The sequence below is a fragment of the Bidens hawaiensis genome, unplaced genomic scaffold (genome assembly GCF_021521415.1).
Source record: "Bidens hawaiensis isolate Kalapana, Puna unplaced genomic scaffold, B.hawaiensis_p1.1 tig00026173_1, whole genome shotgun sequence".
Lineage (NCBI taxonomy): Eukaryota > Viridiplantae > Streptophyta > Magnoliopsida > Asterales > Asteraceae > Bidens > Bidens hawaiensis.
Window position 1 is genome coordinate 98,288 of NW_027494202.1, and position 21,995 is coordinate 120,282.

General features: G+C 42.2%; 1 protein-coding gene across 1 annotated transcript; it reads right to left on the reverse strand.

Annotated features, from left to right (window-relative positions):
- Nucleotides 1-4,811: 4,811 nt before the first annotated feature.
- On the reverse strand, nt 4,812-5,790 carry LOC143572918 (uncharacterized). The gene has a single exon (XM_077057946.1). The coding sequence runs from the start codon at nt 5,788-5,790 to the stop codon at nt 4,846-4,848; it is 945 nt and encodes a 314-aa protein (XP_076914061.1). The 3' UTR covers nt 4,812-4,845.
- Between the last annotated feature and the right edge of the window lie 16,205 nt (nt 5,791-21,995).

Genomic DNA, 21,995 nt, shown 5'->3' on the forward strand with positions numbered 1-21,995 from the left:
GGTCCTCCTGGCACTCGCGGGAAGCGCACCTCAGCTTCCTTCCACGCGCATGGTTCTGTCGCTCGCCTTTTTCTTTCTCTGATGTTGCCATGAACCATGTTGATGCTGATGTCAACGGGCTTTCGTCCGTTGCCTCTGTACCGGTTATCATTCCTTCCTCCCTTCTTGATTGATGCCACGAGGTGTGCAAGTCTTCCATCCTTGACGAATGTTTCGACAATATCCTTCAAGGATGTACACTCCTCCGTACTATGACCTTTTGTCCCGTGGAAGTCACAGGATTTGCTTTGATCCGCATTAGGTCGCTGCCGGATCATTGGAGCTTTTGGCCATGGTAGTTTCTCGGTGGCAAATATCTCCGTGACGCTTTTGGTGAGTGGCGTCCACCGGTGTTTTCGGCTTGAAGGGTGTGTGTTATCCCTTCCGCCAACAAGAGGGCGAGAGCTGGATGAGGTGTCAAAGTTTACCCTTGACTGCCAAATACCTAGCTTCCTCTTTTTGTTCTGCCGGGCGATCCGAACATTGTTTTCTCTGGTCCTCTGCGTGTAGAGGTGTGTACTCTGGGGAAGATCCCTACCCAGTTGCTTCTCTGTCTCGGCAAAGCGCTTGGCCGCCGTCATGATGGCATCCCATGTGGATGGCATGCCGTCCTTACCCGTCAACGTGCGGATAAGCTCTGGGTATTCGGCGCCCTGGATGAAAGCGGCGTGAACAAGATCTTCACTTATGTTGCCCAGACTCAGCTTTTTGGAGTTGAAGCGAGTGATGAAGTCTAGTAAAGATTCATCCTCCTCTCTAACGCAGTTGAGGATCGTCCACTGTTCTTCAGTATATTTCCTCTGTTGGCTGAAGTGTTGGCTGAACTTGTTCTGAAAGTCCGCCCAATCATAGATGTGGTGGACCGGTAAACGATCGAACCATGCCCTGGCCGCTCCAACCAGTGTCATCTGGAACATATAACACCACGTGGGTTCCGTCCAGTTACTGACGGTTGCCCCCGCAATGAATCTGTTCAAGTGATCGTCTGGGTCGGATAGACCATCATAAGTGCCGATGTTGGACATTTGTTTGGCACTTCTCGGGGCGATTGCTTCCGCAATGTCCCTTGCAAACTTGGACTTTCCTGCATTTGTAGCAGTTGGTCTAAAGGTTTTGGAGAAGTCACGTGGGTTTCTCCCCGCGTTCGTTGGTTTAAAGGTTTCTCCGAAATTCCTTGTCGGTTGGAAGTCCGTTTCCTTACGCTTCCCTTTTGCCTTATGGCGAGGGTTTGCGTCGGTATCGGATTCTTCCCGCTCATCGTCCGAGTACTCGCACTCACTGTTCATGTTGAGATGTTGGCGAGTACTGCCGAATTCGTCAGCCTGTTGAAGTGAACGCAAGCGTTCATTCAACTCAGCTTGGAACTCTTTCTGACGTGCTTCGGCCCACGCCTTAACTTGATCGAGTGTTTGGCGAGGGACCCTCGTCCGTTTCACCAACTGGGCATCAGTGAACCCCAGTGAAATATTGTTTACTGCACTTGTCCCGGCTTGGGTAACCGGGGTAGTGTTCGTAAAATTTGTATAACCGCCAGTGTTCCCCCAGTTGCTGGGGTTGTGGTTACCGGGGTTTCTTGGTCACTTACTGGCTTTGGGACCGGAGTAACGTTAACCATTTCTTCAGAAATTTTGAAAAAAACTAAGAATTAGTTCTAGCTTTTATGCACGGATGGCGCCAATGAAGAAACACTAAGTGACCCTGGGCAGATTACGGATAATCTGGGGGTTAAATAGATGTTTCCCACAAGGATGAGGTCCAGCAAAGAAGGTTGTTCTTCAAGTGACCTGCAAACAGACACCGTAAGCTCGTCACTGAGAAGGGGGGGGGGGTTCCTCCTTGTGACCACCCTCCGGCGAGAGAATCAGACTAGATTGCTCTGAATATAAGTGTATATAAGAGATTGCTAGAGAAGATAAGATAATGAGATATCAGATGATGTCCTTACCATTCCAAGGTGTTGGAGTATTTATAGCCGAAGGTAGGTTTCCAAGAAGGTACAGCCGGCTGAATAGTATCCCTGTTCTACCAACAGTGGGCTACGCACAAGCCATGCTGGTTGGTGGATAGGCTGCGGCCGATAGTGACAAGGCCGGCTGTATACTGTTCCTTTACTGCCGGCTATGCACTGTTCCACCAACTGTAGGCTACGCACGTCCCACAGTGAGGGTTGGTGAGTAGGCAGCGGCTAATAGTGACAAACAGTACTAGAGGGTGCTCCTCCTCGTACTGTTGTCGGTGAGCTGTCACCCTGTGATTGGTTCATGGGCTGTTTTGGTCAGATCGTCTATTTTGCCCATACCTTGGCAGGTATAGTACAAAAGATCTTCCAGAAGCATACGGACTGGCTCATTTGGGCGGGAGTATTCCCGCCTTGCTCATTCCTTCAGGTGACATTACTGAAGTATCGAGTTAGTGCCTTGTGCGTGTAGCCTTGCTATCAGTGCGGGTAGCCCTCCCTGATGGCTTGTATCCGCAGCTGCGGGAACAAGCGGGGTACTTCACCATTGGGAGGCTTTCCCTGCTGGAACAGCTGGCGTACTGCGCGTAAGGTCTTCTCTGAGCATGGTGGATCCTGCGGAAGCAGTTGGTCCTTGCGCAGACGTCCCTCTTCAAGGTGAGTCTTGCGGGTCCAACTGGGCTCTGCTGAGACCTACCTCTTCAAAGAGCTACAATAAGTCAATAACATTTAACCTTTTCATACCAATGATTGTTAGATGTATAAGTTTTGGGTTAATAATTAATAACAAATAAATAAAAACTTGGTCGTCCACAACATATTCTTTTAAAAGTATATACTGAATTCAATGTACTTTACATATACCTTAGAAATCACTTTAGATTTGAAAGAAAAAATCGGAGCAAAACATACCAAACTTACTATTTGTGCGTGCTTTATCATTTCAAGCATGTGGTTTCATGTAACGTTGGGCGAATACAGTAGACGCGGAACTAATTAGCTTATGTAAGCAGCGTGTAACATTTTAAAAGAGTAATTACAAATTTGGCCATGATGTTTGTATTAAATTTCAACTTATTTTATTTACTTTTAAAATTGATGGTGCCTAAAATTTTGTCCACGTACACCATCATGAGGACTCCAAGTCATTATTATTAAACTTTTTTAGTGACATTAGCTTGGTTGTAGCTGCGGTGTCTCTCCAAAAAAGGTTATAACACTCACTAAAGTCTAAAACAGTAAGTGATGTTCTCCCTCTATTAATGACGTTACTTGTTGGATTTGATTTACGACCCCTCGGAAGGAAAGCACCATGACAACCCCCCTAACCATCTGAATGAACTTACAATGACAATCCAAGTCATTATCAAGTTGGCTAAAGGTAAGTCTAGATGTATGGACCCTATTACCATGTCTTCATATCCTCCACTAGTAGTAAAAAATCAAGTGGTAATTTTATCGTTTCGGCACAATGTTATTATAAAAACTATAATCTATTTAATTAAAATGAACAGGGGCGTCATGGTAAAACATTGGTGATTCTTTTGTAATTATAGATGGATACCTGTTATTTTTATCTTTATTTTTGATTTTCTATTCTTTTTATTTATTTATTTTTACCTTTATAATTAGCCTTAATCAACCGTAATTGGTTACCTTTATACGTTTGCCCAAAAGGAAAAAGGATAAGAAAACAAACATAAAATAATATGCATAATTTACGAAATTGTAATGGATAAATCAATTTTATAACGTCGATTTTGTTGATTAAGCTTCAATCGAACCAACTCCTATCATATAGTTAGTTTCTTATTCATGGTATCAATAAAATATCTATGTAACTTTATTAATTAGTTTTAGCACATAAGAATCATTTGTTTTTATTGTCTAGCTAGGTTAGTGAAGAAACACAAATCCACCCCTCAAGGTCTAACAAGTTAGTCCGAGGGTAATGGTTAAGTATTCTCCATGATGGATTATAAAACCTTCTTAGTGCAGACGAGTTTATCCTGCAAAGCAGAATACCGTGAGCTCGTTACGAGGAATGGGGGGATTCTCTCGTAACCACCATTCGGCGTGAGAATCAGTACTTGATAGTACAAAATAGAATGTATTGAGAGTTATAGTATGAGAGTGTATATCCTTTACCATTCGGAGATCCATTGGTATTTATAGCCGGAGGAGAGAGAGTATGGTTAACTACATTGTCAGGTTTTCCACCAATAATATTCTCCACCCGTGCGGTCGTGGAGGTTGGTGGAAGTTGGTGGGCATCATGACCTTTTGACAAGGACGTGTTGTACTATTTTGTACCGTCCTTTATGTGTTATCCAATCCTCACTGGTTGGGTGTTTATTCCCATGTAAATTGTATCTTTTTGTCCCATGATGATGAGACTTTTGCGTTATCATTCCTATGTGTCAGGGAATGTATATTATACTGGGCTATAACTTTGACGCCATGCACTACGCCTGGCGTATGGTATGTCAGGCCGCCAAGTGTTCCGCCCAGTGCACGAGTTAGGTTTAATTTGGGTGTTGTACTTGATAAAATGGTGGATTTAATACCCAATAGTAAAAGAGGGAAGACTACCAATAAAAGCATTATACGAATGATAAACTACAAATAATTTGTTTTTATTGATAGAAAGAATAGTAAAACATAATTAATAAAGTTCATTTCAAGTTGAGACTTTATTAATTTACAAATACAAATTGATTTAGAATGAATGACGAAAACTTTAGAATGAATGACAAAAACAAATAAGTTGTATCGAAAATTGGCATTGATTAGAATGTCCTGCCAAGAGGATCGTGTCTCATGAGTCTTCTTGGTAGAATTAGTTTGTCTTAATAATGTCTTGGTGGCGGGGGAGACTTGTAGTAATACGCAGGAGGAGGGGTTGACTTTGATTGTGAATGTGGTGATTTGTAGTGATATGGATGTGATGGAGATGGTGGAGGAGGTGATTTGTAGATATAACGCGGTGACGGAGATGGTGATGGTGATGGTGGAGGAGGTGACTTGTACAAATATGGAGGTGGTGGGGAGGGTGACGGTGGTGGAGGAGATTTGTAAACATACGGATGTGGTGGGGATGGTGATGGAGGAGGTGGAGACTTATACACGTATGGAGGTGGTGGGGAAGGTGATGGTGGAGGGGGTGACTTGTACACATATGGAGGTGGTGGGGACGGTGATGGCGGAGGAGGAGACTTGTACACATATGGAGGTGGTGGAGATGGTGAGGGTGGTGGAGGTGACTTGTACACGTATGGAGGTGGTGGAGATGGTGAGGGTGGTGGTGGAGACTTATACACGTATGGAGGTGGTGGAGATGGTGATGGAGGAGGTGGAGACTTGTAGACATACGGAGGTGGTGGAGATGGTGATGGAGGAGGTGGAGACTTGTAGACATACGGAGGTGGTGGAGATGGTGATGGAGGAGGTGGAGACTTGTACACATATGGAGGTGGTGGGGATGGAGACGGTGGAGGGGGAGACTTGTAGATGTACGGAGGTGGTGGGGATGGTGATGGCGGTGGTGGAGACTTATACACGTATGGAGGTGGTGGGGAAGGTGACGGAGGTGGTGGAGACTTATATACGTAAGGTGGTGGTGGTGAAGGCGATGGTGGAGGCGGAGACTTGTAAATATAAGGAGGTGGTGGGGACGGTGACGGAGGAGGTGGAGACTTGTAAACGTATTGGGTGGGGGTGATTTTAATGGAGGAGGAGACTTGTAGATATACGTCGGCGGAGGAGACTTGTGCAGATAAGGCAAATGCGGCCATGTGCGTTTTATCGGTGGTGGTGGAGACTGTTGGATTTAATGGTCGTTTCGGGTCAAGTCAACGCGACCGACCCGAATGTGACCCGGACTGAGTTACACCGGGGGTAACGAAAAACCCATTTAAATGTTACTTGGGCCCGACACAATCAATTAGGTGGACTGGATAATGGTTAAAGGCTTTGTTTGGTTTATTGGGCTCAAGCCCAATTGGTTTAACTTAATTAAACCCTAATAAGCTTCTATATATAGTATAAGATGATATTATTTATCAACAACCTTAAACAATATAAACCCTAGCCGCTACTGTTCATCCGGCGCCGTTTTCCGGCCAACCGGTTTTCCGACGAGGCTTTTCCGGTCACCGCAAGCATCACACAGCCACAACCAATCATCCTTCAGTCACTACCAGCAATATCGCAGCTCTAATCAAGCTCCGGTGTTGTTAAATCTTCAACCCTCGTTTTTCCGGCGAACTCCTTCTTCTCCGGTGAGCTCGTTTTTCCGGAAAGTTGTTTTCCGGCGACCTGAAGCTACTGCAAGCTGCTGCCACTGTTCTCTGCTGCCTGTCGCCCTCAATTGCCGCCAGATCTGAGCCATATCACCTTCTGCCGCCGCCCTACAACATGCCGGAATTCCGCCGCCGCCATCGCTAGACGCCGTCGCCGGATCCTCCTTTGGTTGTTGATTGTGTCATCTAGCTATTTTCGTTAGCCTTTGGTGTCTTCCCGGTTTCGATAACTGAGGTATATCGATATCTTATCTATGGTTGTTTACTTTTGTTTAATTGTACTCGTATATAAGTTGTAACCGGATCCGGGTTCGGGTTTCGATTTATGGTTCGTTAGAATCGTTATTATCCGCTGCGTTTTTGGGTTCGTTTTTATATATTAAATAACTAATTATTACTTAAACGAACATTATAGACTAAAACGGGTTAAAATAGTTTGACCGTTTTCGTTCCGAACCACCGTTGAAACCCAACAGTGGTACCAGAGCCGAGGTTACAACGTACGAGTCGATACCGGTTCGTTTAAAACCGGATCTACATCTTAAACTTTAAATCGTTTAAAGTTTATAGATCTAAATTTATTTTCGGGTGATTTTGAATTGGTCAAAGTTTTGTTTATTTTATTTGACCAAGTCAAAACGACCCGAAATTCGTTTATTTTGAATATGTAAATCCGGCCCCGACCTATGTGTTTGTTTGGTTGTGTTTGGTGTTTGAGCTTGTTTTTGGCCATATGGTTGGTTCAAAAGTTGTAAACGGTTATTATTTATTTTTCGGTTTTCTTTTGGCTAAAAAGATGGTTCAAATTTGTAATAGGGCAAATAAATGTTAGTTTATAAATTTGTAACTAAGAAGACGCGAAGATAACCGAGGACGAGCACAAGGATTTCTTGGAGTTAGTGGGAGGTCGGGCAAGATGACGGGATGCACGAAGAAGTCCATCCTTGTGGTTGTTTTGTGTTGTGAACTCCTTGACCCGATCGGTCTCCCTAATTGGCTCTAGTGAGACCGATCACCTTTTGGCCATAAGGATTTACATATTATTATTATTTGCTATTGTGATTACTTGGATTGTTTATAATAGGATTATAATATCACCGATCTAATACCAAATAAATTTGAAAATAAACATTTTATTAACCGATTTTGTTTTGCAAATTAAAAGCGTTTTGATTTCCAAAACTAATAACTTAATAGATTTTCTATTAACTTAAAATTGGTTAGTCATATCGCGACAAACTTAGTTTTTAATAGTTTATCTAAAACTAAGTGTCCTGAGAGATGAAAGGGTTCATCTATTCGTCCCGATAATAAACACAGTAAAATTTGACTTTTACTCTATTTGGTAATTTTAAAATTAATCCCAATTTAAAACCAATAGTTTATGCCAATCCTACTACAAGTCACACTTGAGGCATACTGCGACATTTCGAATGTTTGGAGCTACATCACCGCACTTGTTTTCTAGCCTATCCCATCAAGGTGAAAGCGTTTCATTGACACATACGGCGCTTTCACAAGTCACGGTACTAGGAAAAGTATTACTTTACTCTCCTGTTACGTGCTAAAGCTGTCTGGAGACTTAAAGTGGGCAAAGATGAGGCTAAACGTATCTATACAGACAATCGTTGTCTCTATAGGCCTCATAACCGAGAGTTGTGCTCTATTCACAATTGGCAATCGTTGTCAGTGCCTAACCACTTATTAATGTTGTGTGCTACAGCTGCCTTTAATAACTGGAAGCCAGATTCTCTTACTCCTAATTAATTAATGTTATTGGGTCATTAATAATAAGACTACAACGTCGAAAATACTAATTAAATTTACTTTTGCTTATTTAATCAGATGTCGTCAAACGAAATCTCACCCTACGCTCTTAAGACTATCCTTGAGAAGGATAAACTGAACGGTATCAACTTCATCGAATGGCACCGCAACTTAAGACTTGTTCTCACCATGGCAAAGCGCCTGTATGTTCTCGATGGACCTGTTCCAACCGAGCCTGAAAACAACACAGCCGCTGCATGAAAAGTTCTTGACAATCATAATGACTACTCGGCTGAGGTCTCCTGTATTATGCTAGCCACCATGACTTCTGAGCTTGCTAAAGGCTTGGAAGACTTTGGTGCCTATGAGATGCTTGAGCAACTCAAGGGCATGTTCCAGAAACAAGCCCGTCAAGAACGTTTCGACACCATGAAACAACTCATAAGTTGCAAGATGGCAGAGGGGTCTCCCGTCAGTGCTCATGTTCTTAAGATGAAGGGGCACATCGATCAGCTCAAGAAACTTGATTATCCCATGCCCGATGAGATGGCATCTGATTTCATTCTCAACTCTCTCCCCAACTCATACGACCAGTTCGTAATGAATTTCAACATGAATGGTTGGGTGAAGACCATGCCGGAGCTTCATAACATGCTCAAGACAGCTGAGATGAACATTTCTTCTAGGACCAATCAAGTTCTGATAATTCGATCTGCTGGTGTCAAAAAGCCAAAACCAAAGAATCGGGGTTTTAAGGGAAAAGGCAAGAAGAAAGTTACTGTTGCTGCCAAGGTTGCCACCAACACTAACAAGGTAGTTGCAAAGAAAAAGCCGCTGCCCTTTGAGGAACGCAAGTGCTACAAATGCAACCAAATGGGGCACTGGATGAGAAACTGCCCCGAATACCTTGCTGAGATCAAGAAGAAGAGAGCCAACGGTGAAGGCTCTTCTGGAGGTATTTTCATATACGTTATTGAACTTTTCACTGTCTATAGCAACACATGGGTATTTGATACTGGATGTGGTTACCACATCGTTAATGTCTTGCAGGAGCCTGAGAAGTGGAGGAAACTGAATAAAGGCAGCATGGAACTCATCGTTGGAGATGGGAAGAGAGTACCAGTTCTGGCAACTGGAGTATTTCATTTTACTTGTCCATCTGGCCTGGTTTATCCTTTAAATAATTGTTTGTATACTCCTGGCTTGATCAGGAACATCATTTCAGTTTCGTTGTTATTTGAACAAGGATTTAAGTATGTTCTTAATGGTATGGCTATTTCTGCTTACTTAAATGATATCTTTTATTTTGAGGCTAAACCTCGAAATGGTATTTATGAGATTGATGTTCAACCTGACAATAACGTATATCATCTTTCAAAACGTATCAAGACTAGCGTCAATGATACTTTTCTATGGCATTGCCGACTTGGCCACATAAGCAAGTCAAGAGTTAAAAGACTCCAATCCGAATGGATTCTTGAATCCACAGGACCGGACTCTTTTAACAATTGTGAGTCTTGCTTAGCTGGCAAACTCACCAAAGACTCCTTCACTATTAAAAGTGAACGGGCAAGTGATCTGTTAGGACTCATACATACTGATGTATGTGGACCTTTCAGAACCATGACTAGAAATCATGAAAGATACTTCGTTTCTTTTATCGACGATTATAGTCGATACGCTTATGTGTATCTTATGAAACACAAGCACGAAACTTTTGAAAAGTTCAAAGAGTTTCAAAGCGAAGTGGAAAAACAACTTGATAAAACCATTAAGATACTTCGATCAGTCGAGGTGGAGAGTATCTCAGCACATAGTTCATCACTCATCTAAAAGAGCATGGAATTGTTTCACAGCTCACTCCACCTGGCACACCCCAACTTAATGGCGTGAGCGAGAGGAGAAATCGAACTTTGCTAAACATGGTTCGATCGATGATGTGTAGAACAAACTTGCCTCACTCCTTTTGGGGTTACGCCCTTATGACCGCCGCCCGTATTGTCAATCTAGCTCCAACTAAGAAGATAGACAAAACTCCATATGAGATATGGCATAAGGGAAAGAAACCCAAATTGTCTTATCTTAGAGTATGGGGATGTGATGCTTATATCACAAGTGAGTCTGATGACAAACTTGATCCCCGCGGCGAAAAAGGTATTTTCGTCGGATACTATTGCAAGAGCGGTTATTACTTCTTTCATCCTGATAAAAATACGATTTCTGTCAGGAGGAAAGGCTACTTCCTTAAAGAAGAATTTCTTAGTCAAGGAACTAGAAGTAACATTGTCGATCTTGAAGAAATTCAAGAACCACAACCAACCGCTGAGAAAGTTGGAGAGTCTGATCAACAAGTTGTTGTTGCTGATACATCAGACGTGAACACAAGCGTTCGCAGAAGTAGTAGGACTCCCGTACCAAATTCTAGATACTTATGTCATCTAGATGGTCCCGAAGTCTTATTAGTAGCCGAGTCTGGGGACGAGCCTACTAACTACAAGTCAGCTATCTTGGATCCGGAATCCAAGAAATGGCAAGATGCCATGAACCCAGAGATGCAATCCATGCATGATAACCAAGTTTGAAACTTGGTTGAGCTAGCCCCGATAGTCGGGCAGTAGGGAGCAAATGGATTTTCAAGAAGAAAACCGACATGCATGGAAATGTGCAAACCTACAAGGCACGGCTAGTCGCGAAAGGTTTCACTCAAACTCAAGGTGTTGACTATGATGAAACTTTTTCGCCCGTTGCTATGACCAAGTCAATTAGGATATTGCTTGCCATTGCTGCATACTATGATTATGAGATATGGCAAATGGATGTCAAAACCGCTTTCCTTAATGGACATCTTTCTGAAGATGTCTATATGGTTCATGTTGAAGGTTTTGTCGATCCAAAATATCCTAATAGGGTTTGCAAATTGAACAAGTCCATTTATGGACTTAAGCAGGCATCTCGAAGCTGGAATCTTCACTTTGACGAGAAAATCAAAGAGTTTGGTTTTGTCAAAAATGAAGATGAGCCTTGTGTTTACAGAAAGGCTAGTGGGAGCACTATATCATTCCTTATATTGTATGTGGATGACATACTGATCATTGGAAACAACATTCCTACGCTCAAGGAAGTTAAGAAATGGTTGGAATCTTGTTTTGCAATGAAAGATCTTGGAGAAACCGCATATATTCTGGGAATAAAGATCTATAGGGATAGATCTAAGCGGATTCTAGGGCTAAGTCAAAGTACCTACATAGACAAAGTAATGGCACGCTTCTCAATGGAAAACTCCAAGAAATGAGCTGTTCCAATGACTAAGGGAACCGTGTTGAGCAAATCGCAATCTCCGGCAACGGACATTGAATCTAAAAGTATGCAAGCAATTCCATATGCTTCTGCGGTTGGCTCTATCATGTATGCTATGTTGTGTACTAGACCTGACGTCTCGTATGCCTTGAGCATGACCAGTCGTTTTCAATAGAGTCCTGACATTGCCCATTGGACTGTTGTGAAGAACATTCTAAGGTACTTGAATAGAACCAAAGACATGTTCTTGGTGTTTGGGGGAGTGGAAAATGAGCTCACTGTAAAGTGTTACACTGATGCTAGCTTCCAGACTGACCGAGATGATTCTCGCTCACAGTCGGGTTTCGTTTTCAATCTCAATGGAGGAGCTATTTATTGGAAGAGCTCCAAGCAGAGTGTAGTGGCGGATTCTACCACCGAATCCGAATATATAGCTGCATCAGATGCTGCTAAGGAGGCTGCTTGGATGAAGAAGTTCATCACCGATCTCGATGTGGTTCCGAGTTTTCACAAACCAATCGAGATATTCTGTGATAACACAGGTGCTATTGCTCACGCCAAAGAGCCAAGGTCTCATCACAGAACCAAGCACATTCTAAGGAAGTTCCATCTTATTCGGGAAATATTGGAACGAAGTGACTTCGTGATAAGCAAAGAGGCACATATCAAAATCTAGCTGACCCGTTCACTAAGCCAATGACTCAGGACAAGCATGATCAGCATAGAGATGCTATCGGGCTTAGATTTGCTAGTGATTTATTTTGATTTATTATTTGGATGTATGAACGTTTAATCAGTTGTACTTTTATGCTCACTTATGATTTAATGGTTAAATGCAAACGTTGAATAATACAACTGTGTTCATTTTAATATGTTTAATCCGTGAATATTATATTCTAAATTATCCGTAGTCGGTCAGACTCGTGGGAGCGATTATGAATTAAGACTATTCTGACTTTGGACTCAAGCAGTTGACTTCCAAACTCACAGACCTCATTATGAATGACGTTGGATGTAACTCGCATCAAATCATCTTCATGGATCTTGATCATAAGATGTTTTGATAATAGTATGCTCATTTAGTATCCTTAGACCTGAGATACATATTAGAACTTTCGTTTACCGAGGAATATTCTTTGATCATGTCAACCGCTGTTGCGTAACTGCCAGCCATAAAGGCATTGGTTGGGAATGTTCTGGAGTTCAGTGGGAGTTGTATGTAGTCAAGATGGGATTCTGTACTCTTACATTTAAATGTAACAGTTAGACATATTGGCGCCCTCGTTGAATCAAACTGGTAAAGTGTGAGGCCTCACCCAAACTAACTTTGTGTTTGAATGGACCAATTTGACTCTATATCGAGAATTACAGTAATTGAACGCCATATGAGATTGACTTGATCCATGTCTCATTGTTCAATTAATGTCTTATACGGAAAGGATAGATGACAACGATTACTATAAATTCAATATCTTGCAATAAGGTATTCCAAGATACTTTGGTTATGGATTTAAAAAAAAAAATTGCCATATTCGGTTGGGGACAGCTATGTGTAGCTAGAACGTCTCTAGCTGTTAGCGTTGTGATACTTGACCTAAATACGTCCAAGTAGGAGATGTTGGATTTAATGGTCGTTTCGGGTCAAGTCAACGCGACCGACCCGAATGTGACCCGGACTGAGTTACACTGGGGGTAACAAAAAACCCATTTAAATGTTACTTGGGCCCGACACAATCAATTAGGTGGACTGGATAATGATTAAAGGCTTTGTTTGGTTTATTGGGCTCAAGCCCAATTGGTTTAACTTGATTAAACCCTAATAAGGTTCAATATATAGTATAAGATGATATTATTTATCAACAACCTTAAACAATATAAACCCTAGCCGCTACTGTTCATCCGGCGCCGTTTTCCGGCCAACCGATTTTCCGGTGAGGCTTTTCTGGTCACCGCAAGCATCACACAGCCACAACCAATCATCCTTCAGTCACTACCAGCAATATCGCAGCTCTAATCAAGCTCCGGTGTTGTTAAATCTTCAACCCTCGTTTTTCCGGCGAACTCCTTCTTCTCCGGTGAGCTCGTTTTTCTGGCGAGTTGTTTTCCGACGACCTGAAGCTACTGCAAGCTGCTGCCATTGTTCTCTGCTGTCTGCCGCCCTCAATTGCCGCCAGATCTGAGCCATATCACCTTCTGCCACCGCCCTACAACCTGCCGGAATTCCGCCGCCGCCGCCGTTAGACGCCGCCGCCGCCGGATCCTCCTTTGGTTGTTGATTGTGTCATCTAGCTATTTTTGTTAGCCTTTGGTGTCTTCCCGGTTTCGATAACCGAGGTATATCGATATCATATCTATGGTTGTTTACTTTTGTTTAATTGTACTCGTATATAAGTTGTAACCGGATCCGGGTTCGGGTTTCGATTTATGGTTCGTTAGACTCGTTATTATCCGCTGCGTTTTTGGGTTCGTTTTTATATATTAAATAACTAATTATTACTTAAACGAACATTATAGACTAAAACGGGTTAAAATAGTTTGACCGTTTTCGTTCCGAACCACCGTTGAAACCCAACAGAGACGTGTACACATAATGCGTCTTTGGCAAGGTATGTTTTACCGGTGGCAATTTCCAACCATTAGGTTGTGGAGAGTTATAACCGCAAGGCTTATCGGCAATAACGATAGTGGCTAATAAAACAAAAGCATACATAAGTTGAGGCCAATGCCTCAACACCCTTAGGCTTCCCATATTTAGTGTTCTTCCTATAGGACAAATGGTTTTGTTTAGTTATTTAACAACGCGTTCGGTGTTTTGTTTATTTAGCCTGGGATTTGAATTTTACTTTTGTTATATTTATTTTGGCCAGAAACTTTTACCTAAGATTAACTTTTATTGAAATAAAATAACTTGTGACAGATTAACCGTCGGACGGTACTTCGATTATAACTTGTTCCACATAAAAATGATGAACTCCAACTTTCCCAAATATGGATTATGTGGGTAGCCGTAGGTTCTAGTTGGACATGGATTCCATTGGTAACCTACCGGTATTTACCGATTGTTGCAGATCGTTGTACCTCATTTATATTTTTTATTTTTTAACATGATATGTCAGAATTACATCGATAATGTTTGGTGAGATAACTTTTTGATGAAACTGCTATGTTTAGCAATGGTTTCTTATACAATAACTATCCACAGAGAATAATAAAAACATACATAAATCTTATGTATTTTTATAACCTATACATGTGTTGGTTATGTAAAAATATGCATACATATTTCATAACCCTAACACGTATACATATACATGTATGGGTAAACATTTTGAAGCAAAAAAGAAAAGTGAAATAGTAGTATAATGGTAAATAATAAACAATTTATGCCTTTTCCTTTTCTTGTAATTTAATCTTCTGTAACGAATCTCTTCCGGTCTCCAACTAAACAACTAAGATATATTCGAGCATTCGTAGTTTATTTAAAGAACTTAAATTACCTAAACGGGCAATAACCACTTACTATTTTTAGCTATTATAATGTCGACGTTGACGATGGCATATCGAGGAGACTTGCAAACAAGTTAATGGAGGTGGTGGAGGAGTGTTGTACATGTACGGATGCAATGTTTAGGTTAAGTCAAATAGACGACAACATATAGTAGATATTGTTATGAAAGAAACGAGTTAAAATATAATAATATATGTCCACTTGATATATACAAATTTCATAAACTGTTGCTAGCTACCACAAACTATGATGTCAAAGAGCTACAATAAGTCAATAACATTTAACCTTTTCATACCAATGACTGTTAGATGTATAAGTTTTGGGTTAATAATTAATAACAAATAAATAAAAACATGGTCGTCCACAACATATTCTTTAAAAGTATAAATTGAATTTAATGTTCTTCACATATAATAACCCTATAAATCACTGTTTTAGTGGTGTCTCTTCAAAATATGTATTCGCCCAACTGTTTTAGTGGTGTCTCTTCAAAATATGTTATAACACTCACTAAAACAGTGATGTTCTCCCTCTGTTAATGACATTACTGGTTGGATTTGATTTACGAGCCCTCGGAAGGAACGCATTATGACAAACCCCCTAACCACCCGAATAAACTTACAATGGCAGTCCAAGTCATTATCAAGTTTGCTAAAGGTAAGTCTAGATGTATGCACCATGAGAAAATAAGTTCAATGTCTTCATATCCTCCGCTAGTAGTAATAAATCAAAAGGTTTTTCGGTACAATGTTATTATATAAACTATAATTTATTTAGACTGATTAGGGACGTCATGGTAAAACATTGGTGACTCTTTTACTTTTGTATTTGTAATTTTCATTTATTTATTTACTTTTACCTTTATAATTAGCCTTAATCAACCGTAATTGGTTGCATTCATACGTTTGCCCAAAAGTGAAAAGGATATGAAGAAACACAGATCCAATCCCCGGGTACGGGTCCTGGATCTAATGAGTCCACAGGGTAAGATACGATAATTACAACCAAGATATGAGTGCAACTTCCCAAAGTCCAGTGACCGGAACCTGCAAAACAGACACCGTGAGTCTCGTTACAGGAAGGACAAGAGGGGGGGGGTCTTCCTGTAACCACCCTCCGGCGTGAGAATCAGTAACGTTCGTAATGAGGAAAGTACTGAAGTATAAAGACTAAGTGTAGTCAGATTGTAGGTGAGTGAATGAATACCTCATACCGTTTGACATGGTATTTATAGCCGAAGGGTATAGGAATATGATTGGGGCAGCTGTCCTCTTCTAGAAGATCTTTGATAACCGCCTGGACGCGTGTCCTCTTGTGATAGGTTGAGCTATACGTTTCATGTGTATGAGTATAACAACCTGGACACGTGTCGCCAAATGATAGGACGGATCGCACCCTGGCCATGTGCACGGTACCTGGCCAGGTGTCCTTTGTTCATTGGTTAGTATGTCACGTATTCCCTAAGTAAGAATCGTGATCCTCCTTCTAAAGAGTCATTGATTGGTGACAGCTGTCCCGTTGGCATTGTTTCCCATTTATTTAGGCGGACAGATGTCCTGTATTGCGGATGACTTTTGAGGATGCTAGGATGCTTCCGCGCGTGTTATGAGGACGTTCCTCCTTTATCGTGATATGCGGGTGATCCATATTTCCCGCGGGTGGCTTATAGAGCATTCTCTGTGACCCGCGGGTGGTACTTAAGGGTATTTAGGTCTTTTTGGTACCCTACCTCTATAGGATAGGAAAACAAACATAAAATAATATGAATAATTTACGAAATTGTGTGGTATTAATTATGTTGTAAGTTCAAAATAAAGGCACTTAGAAACAAAACTCTTGTAATGGATAAATCAATTTTATAACGTCGATTTTGTTGATTAAGCTTCTTTTTGAAGAAAGGAGAGATCCCTTCTTTTTGAAGTTTTATCGCTCTTTTCTTCTGAGTATCTTCATCGTTTTTCTGAATTTTTCATATATCTTTCTTCTATCATATTGTATTCCATTACAATGTCGAACGTACAAACTGAAGTTGATGAAAGAGAAGTTTCATGGGATTATTCAGAATATGAAAAGCTGCTGGAGATGTACGGTATTCCTCCTGAATGGGGGGGGGGGGGGGCGGAGTTTCCTTCCCCTGGTTCTATCGCCAGTTTCCCACCGCCTGGGAAAATGGCTGTGTATGCTGGTTATTTTGTTTATGGGAATTTCCGTATTCCCATAACAAAATTTTTCGAGAGAATTTTGACTGCTTATGGAATCCATATATCTCAACTACATCCTCGTGCTATGATGCGAATTCGTCATTACGAATTTGTATGTATAGCACGTGATATGGTTCCCCATATAGATCGATTCCCGGTTTTTTATCGTCTCACTAACCATAATGCCTGGTATACGTGCCAAGGATTTTTCGATCGGAGCATTGGGTATGAAGTTGAAAAGTTGTCCATTGACTAGCGTAACAAGTTTTTTTGGATATCTAAAGATGTCGTTCCTTTTACCATGGTTCGCCGCCCAGTGAATTCTGCCCTTCCGGATGTTGTCACGGCTGCTCATGAGGGTCGTGAGTGGTATCGTGTTCTTACCATGGAATCCTCACCTATGCGCGCCTTGCCGGAAGAATCTTTAGTGTGGGCAGGTATGAGTCGCTTGTGGCCAACAGAATTCATAGAACCCATTTTTGCGGATCTTAATGAACGTAAGTTATCTTTATTGTCTCTTTGCTTTTTTGAATACTTTTTTGATCAAGTTTCTATCTTTTTCAGGCCGGAGCTCTATGTTCAATGCTCTTTTTGAAAATAGGGGTTGTGTCCGCAAGAGCATCCGCGAGGCGGGAGACCAACCTATTCTTGAGAAAACCAAGTCCCAATTTCTTTTTCCAAAGAAGGTTCGAGCTGAACCTGTAACTTCGAATGCCACCTTTGAAACAGGTGCGTATGTTCTAAACCCTCTTCCCCTTACTGCCATTACTTCCGACGGAACTATTGCCATCTTATCATCAAGTGATGATGATGGAGAGGCTTCTCAGTTTTCTGTTTCGGAAGAAGAGGGAGACTCTGATGGAGGTGCTTCTGAATTTTCCTCTGTCTCATCTTTGTTAGCAGAATTGGAGAAAAATAGAGCTTTCCTAGCTTCTCAGACAGGGCACACGAATGTGAAGCCTGCGGATACTGAGGCGGGACCATCGAAGAAAAAACGAAAAGTGCATCGTCCCAAGAAGCCGCAATACAGCCTTGCTGACCGCATTGATACTGTTGAAGGTATGACTTAACCTTTAATTGTTGTATTCTTTTATGAGTGTTTAGCTAAGTATAACTTTGTTATGTAGATCCGTTGATCTTTAGTGAGGATATATCTGAGAAGTTATATACACCAACTCCTCATACTGAAAAACCATCATCCCCCTTTTCAAGGGGAGGGGCGGAGGATAAACCATCTACTCCGCCTGATGTTGCTGATATGGAGGACCGGCCAACCTCCCCCCTGGTTGAGGTTACTGTAGATGAGAGGATGCCGACTCCTCCGATTGGTACTTCGACGGAAGGTCCCGACGACCAGTCTGATCGTGATACTCGCTTCGACTATCTTTTTCAGACTGGGAGTGTTACTAGGATCAGCAGGACAACCTTGCTACTAATGAGGAAGATTTTAGAACCGAAGAATTTCCGTTTCGACCTCCTCCACAACAGTCTTCCTCCACCCCTGTTCATCTTAAACCTTCGGGTTCCCGTTACTATGGGGATACGAACCTGGGTGATAGACATGAGTTGTTTGTTCCTCCATGGAACCTTACTAATGGATCCCGGTTTTCACATCCTAGGACCTGCATGGATTTTGTTGAGCATTGTGCTCCGCCTGCTGAGATGACATATCAACGTGACCTTTCCCACCACGACCTCCACACGAATGTAGCTTATCATCTGGCTAACGCCCTGGCCGATAGCCAAGAGGTTTTAAGTGAGTGGCGTACTTTAGGTGGGAAAGTAGGTGAGGCTCGTCGAGCCGCTGAGGCTACAAAGAAAGAAGCTGAGGAGTACCGCATTGCTGCTCAAACTGCTAAATGGAAACAAATTGATGCGGAGAATGTCCTCAAGAGTGAGCAGGATCGTAATGTTGATGCAGCACACCGATGGAAAGAAGCCTATGAAAGGCAAAATTTCGTTCTTGAAGCTGCTCGGGCAAAGACTCAAAAGGAAAATGATGACTTGGCCCGCGCTCAAGAAGCCAATTTTACATTGGAAAATCAAGTGGCCCTTCAGGGTGCACGAATCCATGATCTTGAGGCGGAGTTAAAGTTGCAGAAGGAGCGAGCCAAACTTAAAGATCAGAGTGCTGCTGAAATTCAAACTGCCTATGACTCTCTCCTTCAAGCTCATGAAGAGGCAACTGAGGAATCAAAAGTGCTCCGAGCGCGGGCAGAATGTGCGGAACAGGACCGTCAGTGGTTCCTTACTCGGGGAGTTGATGCTGTAAGTTATACTTTATCACTTGTTGTTTCATTCTCACTTTTGATAATGAGAACTTATGTTTTTATCCCAACAGGTCGTCCGCCATATCAAGGGAAGTAAGGAGCTTAATGACAGTTTTGCTAATGTGATGGCTGCTTCTTCTTCACTTGGGCGTGTTATGGGTTTTCACGAAGGAGTGAATTATGCTTGAAGTAATCGCACCTTTAAAGATCATTCGCTGCATGGTGTAAATGTTAAACAAGATCGTGCTAACCGGGTTGGAGAGCACGACACTTTGGTCTTCTCTTTACAAGATATGCTTCCGGAATTTGCTTCCGCAGATGATGGCGTACAACTTTTGAAGAGCTATCTTGGTGAAGAATCTGAGGACGATTCTTCGGAAGATACATCGTTGAAGGCTTCGGAAGACCCTTCGGCCTCGAACCCTTAGGATAGGTTTAGATGTTCCGTAACTTGTAATTTTTCCTTTCTCTTTTTGTAATTATTTTTTGGATAATTAATGAGGAATATCGCTTTTGTCTTTTGTGAGCCTTTCATTATTTCATGAGAATATCTTTTAAAAGATATTTTTGAATTCTACAACTTTTTGAAATGTTTGAAAGTTTGGATAATTATGGTGACGTGGCGGAGAGAGAAATTTCTTGAGGACAACTGACAAGACGTCGTTGACTGTCTGTTTGCATTATCTTGAATTTCCCGCCTGACGTGTCAGCCATCTGGCGGTCTGCGGTTTCTATCTCCTCTGGCAATTTATGGATCGCATTAATTGCGATGGGTATAAATATAACCCATGTGGTTTCCATTTAACCTTTATCACTTTCAGATTTCTTTCAAACATTCGAGACTTTTCAACATTCTCTGATATTTCTTCCCCTTTTATGAGATTTCTTCATCTATCTGTTATTTAAATGGCTATGGAAAAGAAGGGTACCCCTGCCATCAAAGAAGTTGTCGTCGGTCTTAAAGAAGAAGACTTTAACGATGTTGTTAACGTGTACGGGTTGGCGACGGAATGGGAGGCGGAACGTCCGGCTAATGGTTCTATTGCCACTAGCCCTCCTCCGAGGAAAATGGTTGTATACGTGGACCATTTTACTACAGGGAATTTCCGGATTCCGGTAACGAAGTTTATCCAGTCCATCTTGACAACTTATGGGATTCATATGTCCCAGATCCACCCCTTCGGGATGTTGAGGATTCGACATTTCGAATTTTGTTGTCAAGTTCACAATTTTGATCCCTCCGTTGGCATGTTTGCCGTTTTCTATAAAATGACCTTCCGCGATGGGTGGTATAGTTTCGCATCTATCGAGAAGAAGTCCATAGGCACGTAATGGATCCGTAGCCTTCATGGCTGGAAACAAAAGTTTTTTTGGATCCGAGAGGATGTCATTCCTTTTACGATGACAAAATGCAAGGCGGAGTCTCCTATGCCTGTGGTTCCTGCCTCCGCTCATGAGGATGTTCCATGGTTTAAAATACTGACTTCGACCCCAACTCCCATGCGTCCCATCCACGAGGGAGCGACGGTGAGTGCGAAGATGAGCCGCTTATGGCCGTTCCCTGAGTTGGAACCGTATTACGAGAAGACCGACAAGAGTAAGTTTAGTTATCTTTTTCTTTGTGAATGATTAATTCCTGATTTGCTTTATCTATTTGTGTAGGTGAAGGTTCCGCCTTCAATACTTTGTTGGACCAAGAAGGGGGCATGATGGTACGTCGTCCGATTGATCCAAGAGATGGCCCTTTCTGGATCGGACGTGCAACAACTTTTTGTTCCCTACTGCCCTTCGTCCGGAACCAGTGGTCTCCGAACCAATGTACGCCAAAGGTGAGAAGTATGTCGAAGAAGCCATACTCAAAGGTGAGGGCATTCTACAACCTCGACCCGTGACTGCCATTACTTCTAGCGGAGTGATCGTACTCTTTTCGTCTAGCAAGGAGTCGTCACTTTGTGAAGAAGCTTGTCCAACTGATGCTAATAAAGCTATGGGCTCAACTGCAGGTCTTACCCGTTAACGAGCCACTTCTAGCTAGGCGGCGGGTGATGATGTTGCCGCTGAGGGTAAACATCCGATCGTTGACGCGGGCATTTCCAAGGTGGCGGGCAAATGTAAGGTTAATCCGGTGAAGATTATCTCAAAGAAGAAAAAATCTAAGAAGACAAATTCTTCCGCCTTGGAAGCCCGTTTGGAACAACTTGATGCGGAAGACCCTTCGTTAGGTATGCAAAGTTCCTTCCCTTTTTTTGTCTGCTTTGGATTGGAATGTTTCTAACCCATTATTAATGTTTTTCAGTAAACCTGGATAACCTTTCTGAAGGTATTTCCGGCTTGAAAGACTCACCTGTTCGTCCGCCCACCACCGCCTCCTAATACTGCTAAGGATCCGGTTGTTGTGGCGGATGACTCCCCATTGAAAATTAAGGAGGCTGACACAACTGATCATGCCAAGAAGTCGCCTTCTTATTATGTTCATCACTTCAGGGATCAAGGGGGTGTGAGCAGGTTTCCTCATGCTCCCCGAACTTCCCCAGATTTTCAGGAGGAAGATCCCACCCCGCATCAACCAGATTGGTCCTTACGTCGGGATTCTACATTTCGCGACGTGGACCTTTGTTCAGAATTTCTGCGGGAATGTCTTCCGCATGGTGAGAG

Excerpts from the sequence above, each read along its gene's own strand:
- LOC143572918 (XM_077057946.1), bottom strand. The coding sequence starts at position 5,790 with ATGGCCGCATTTGCCTTATCTGCACAAGTCTCCTCCGCCGACGTATAT.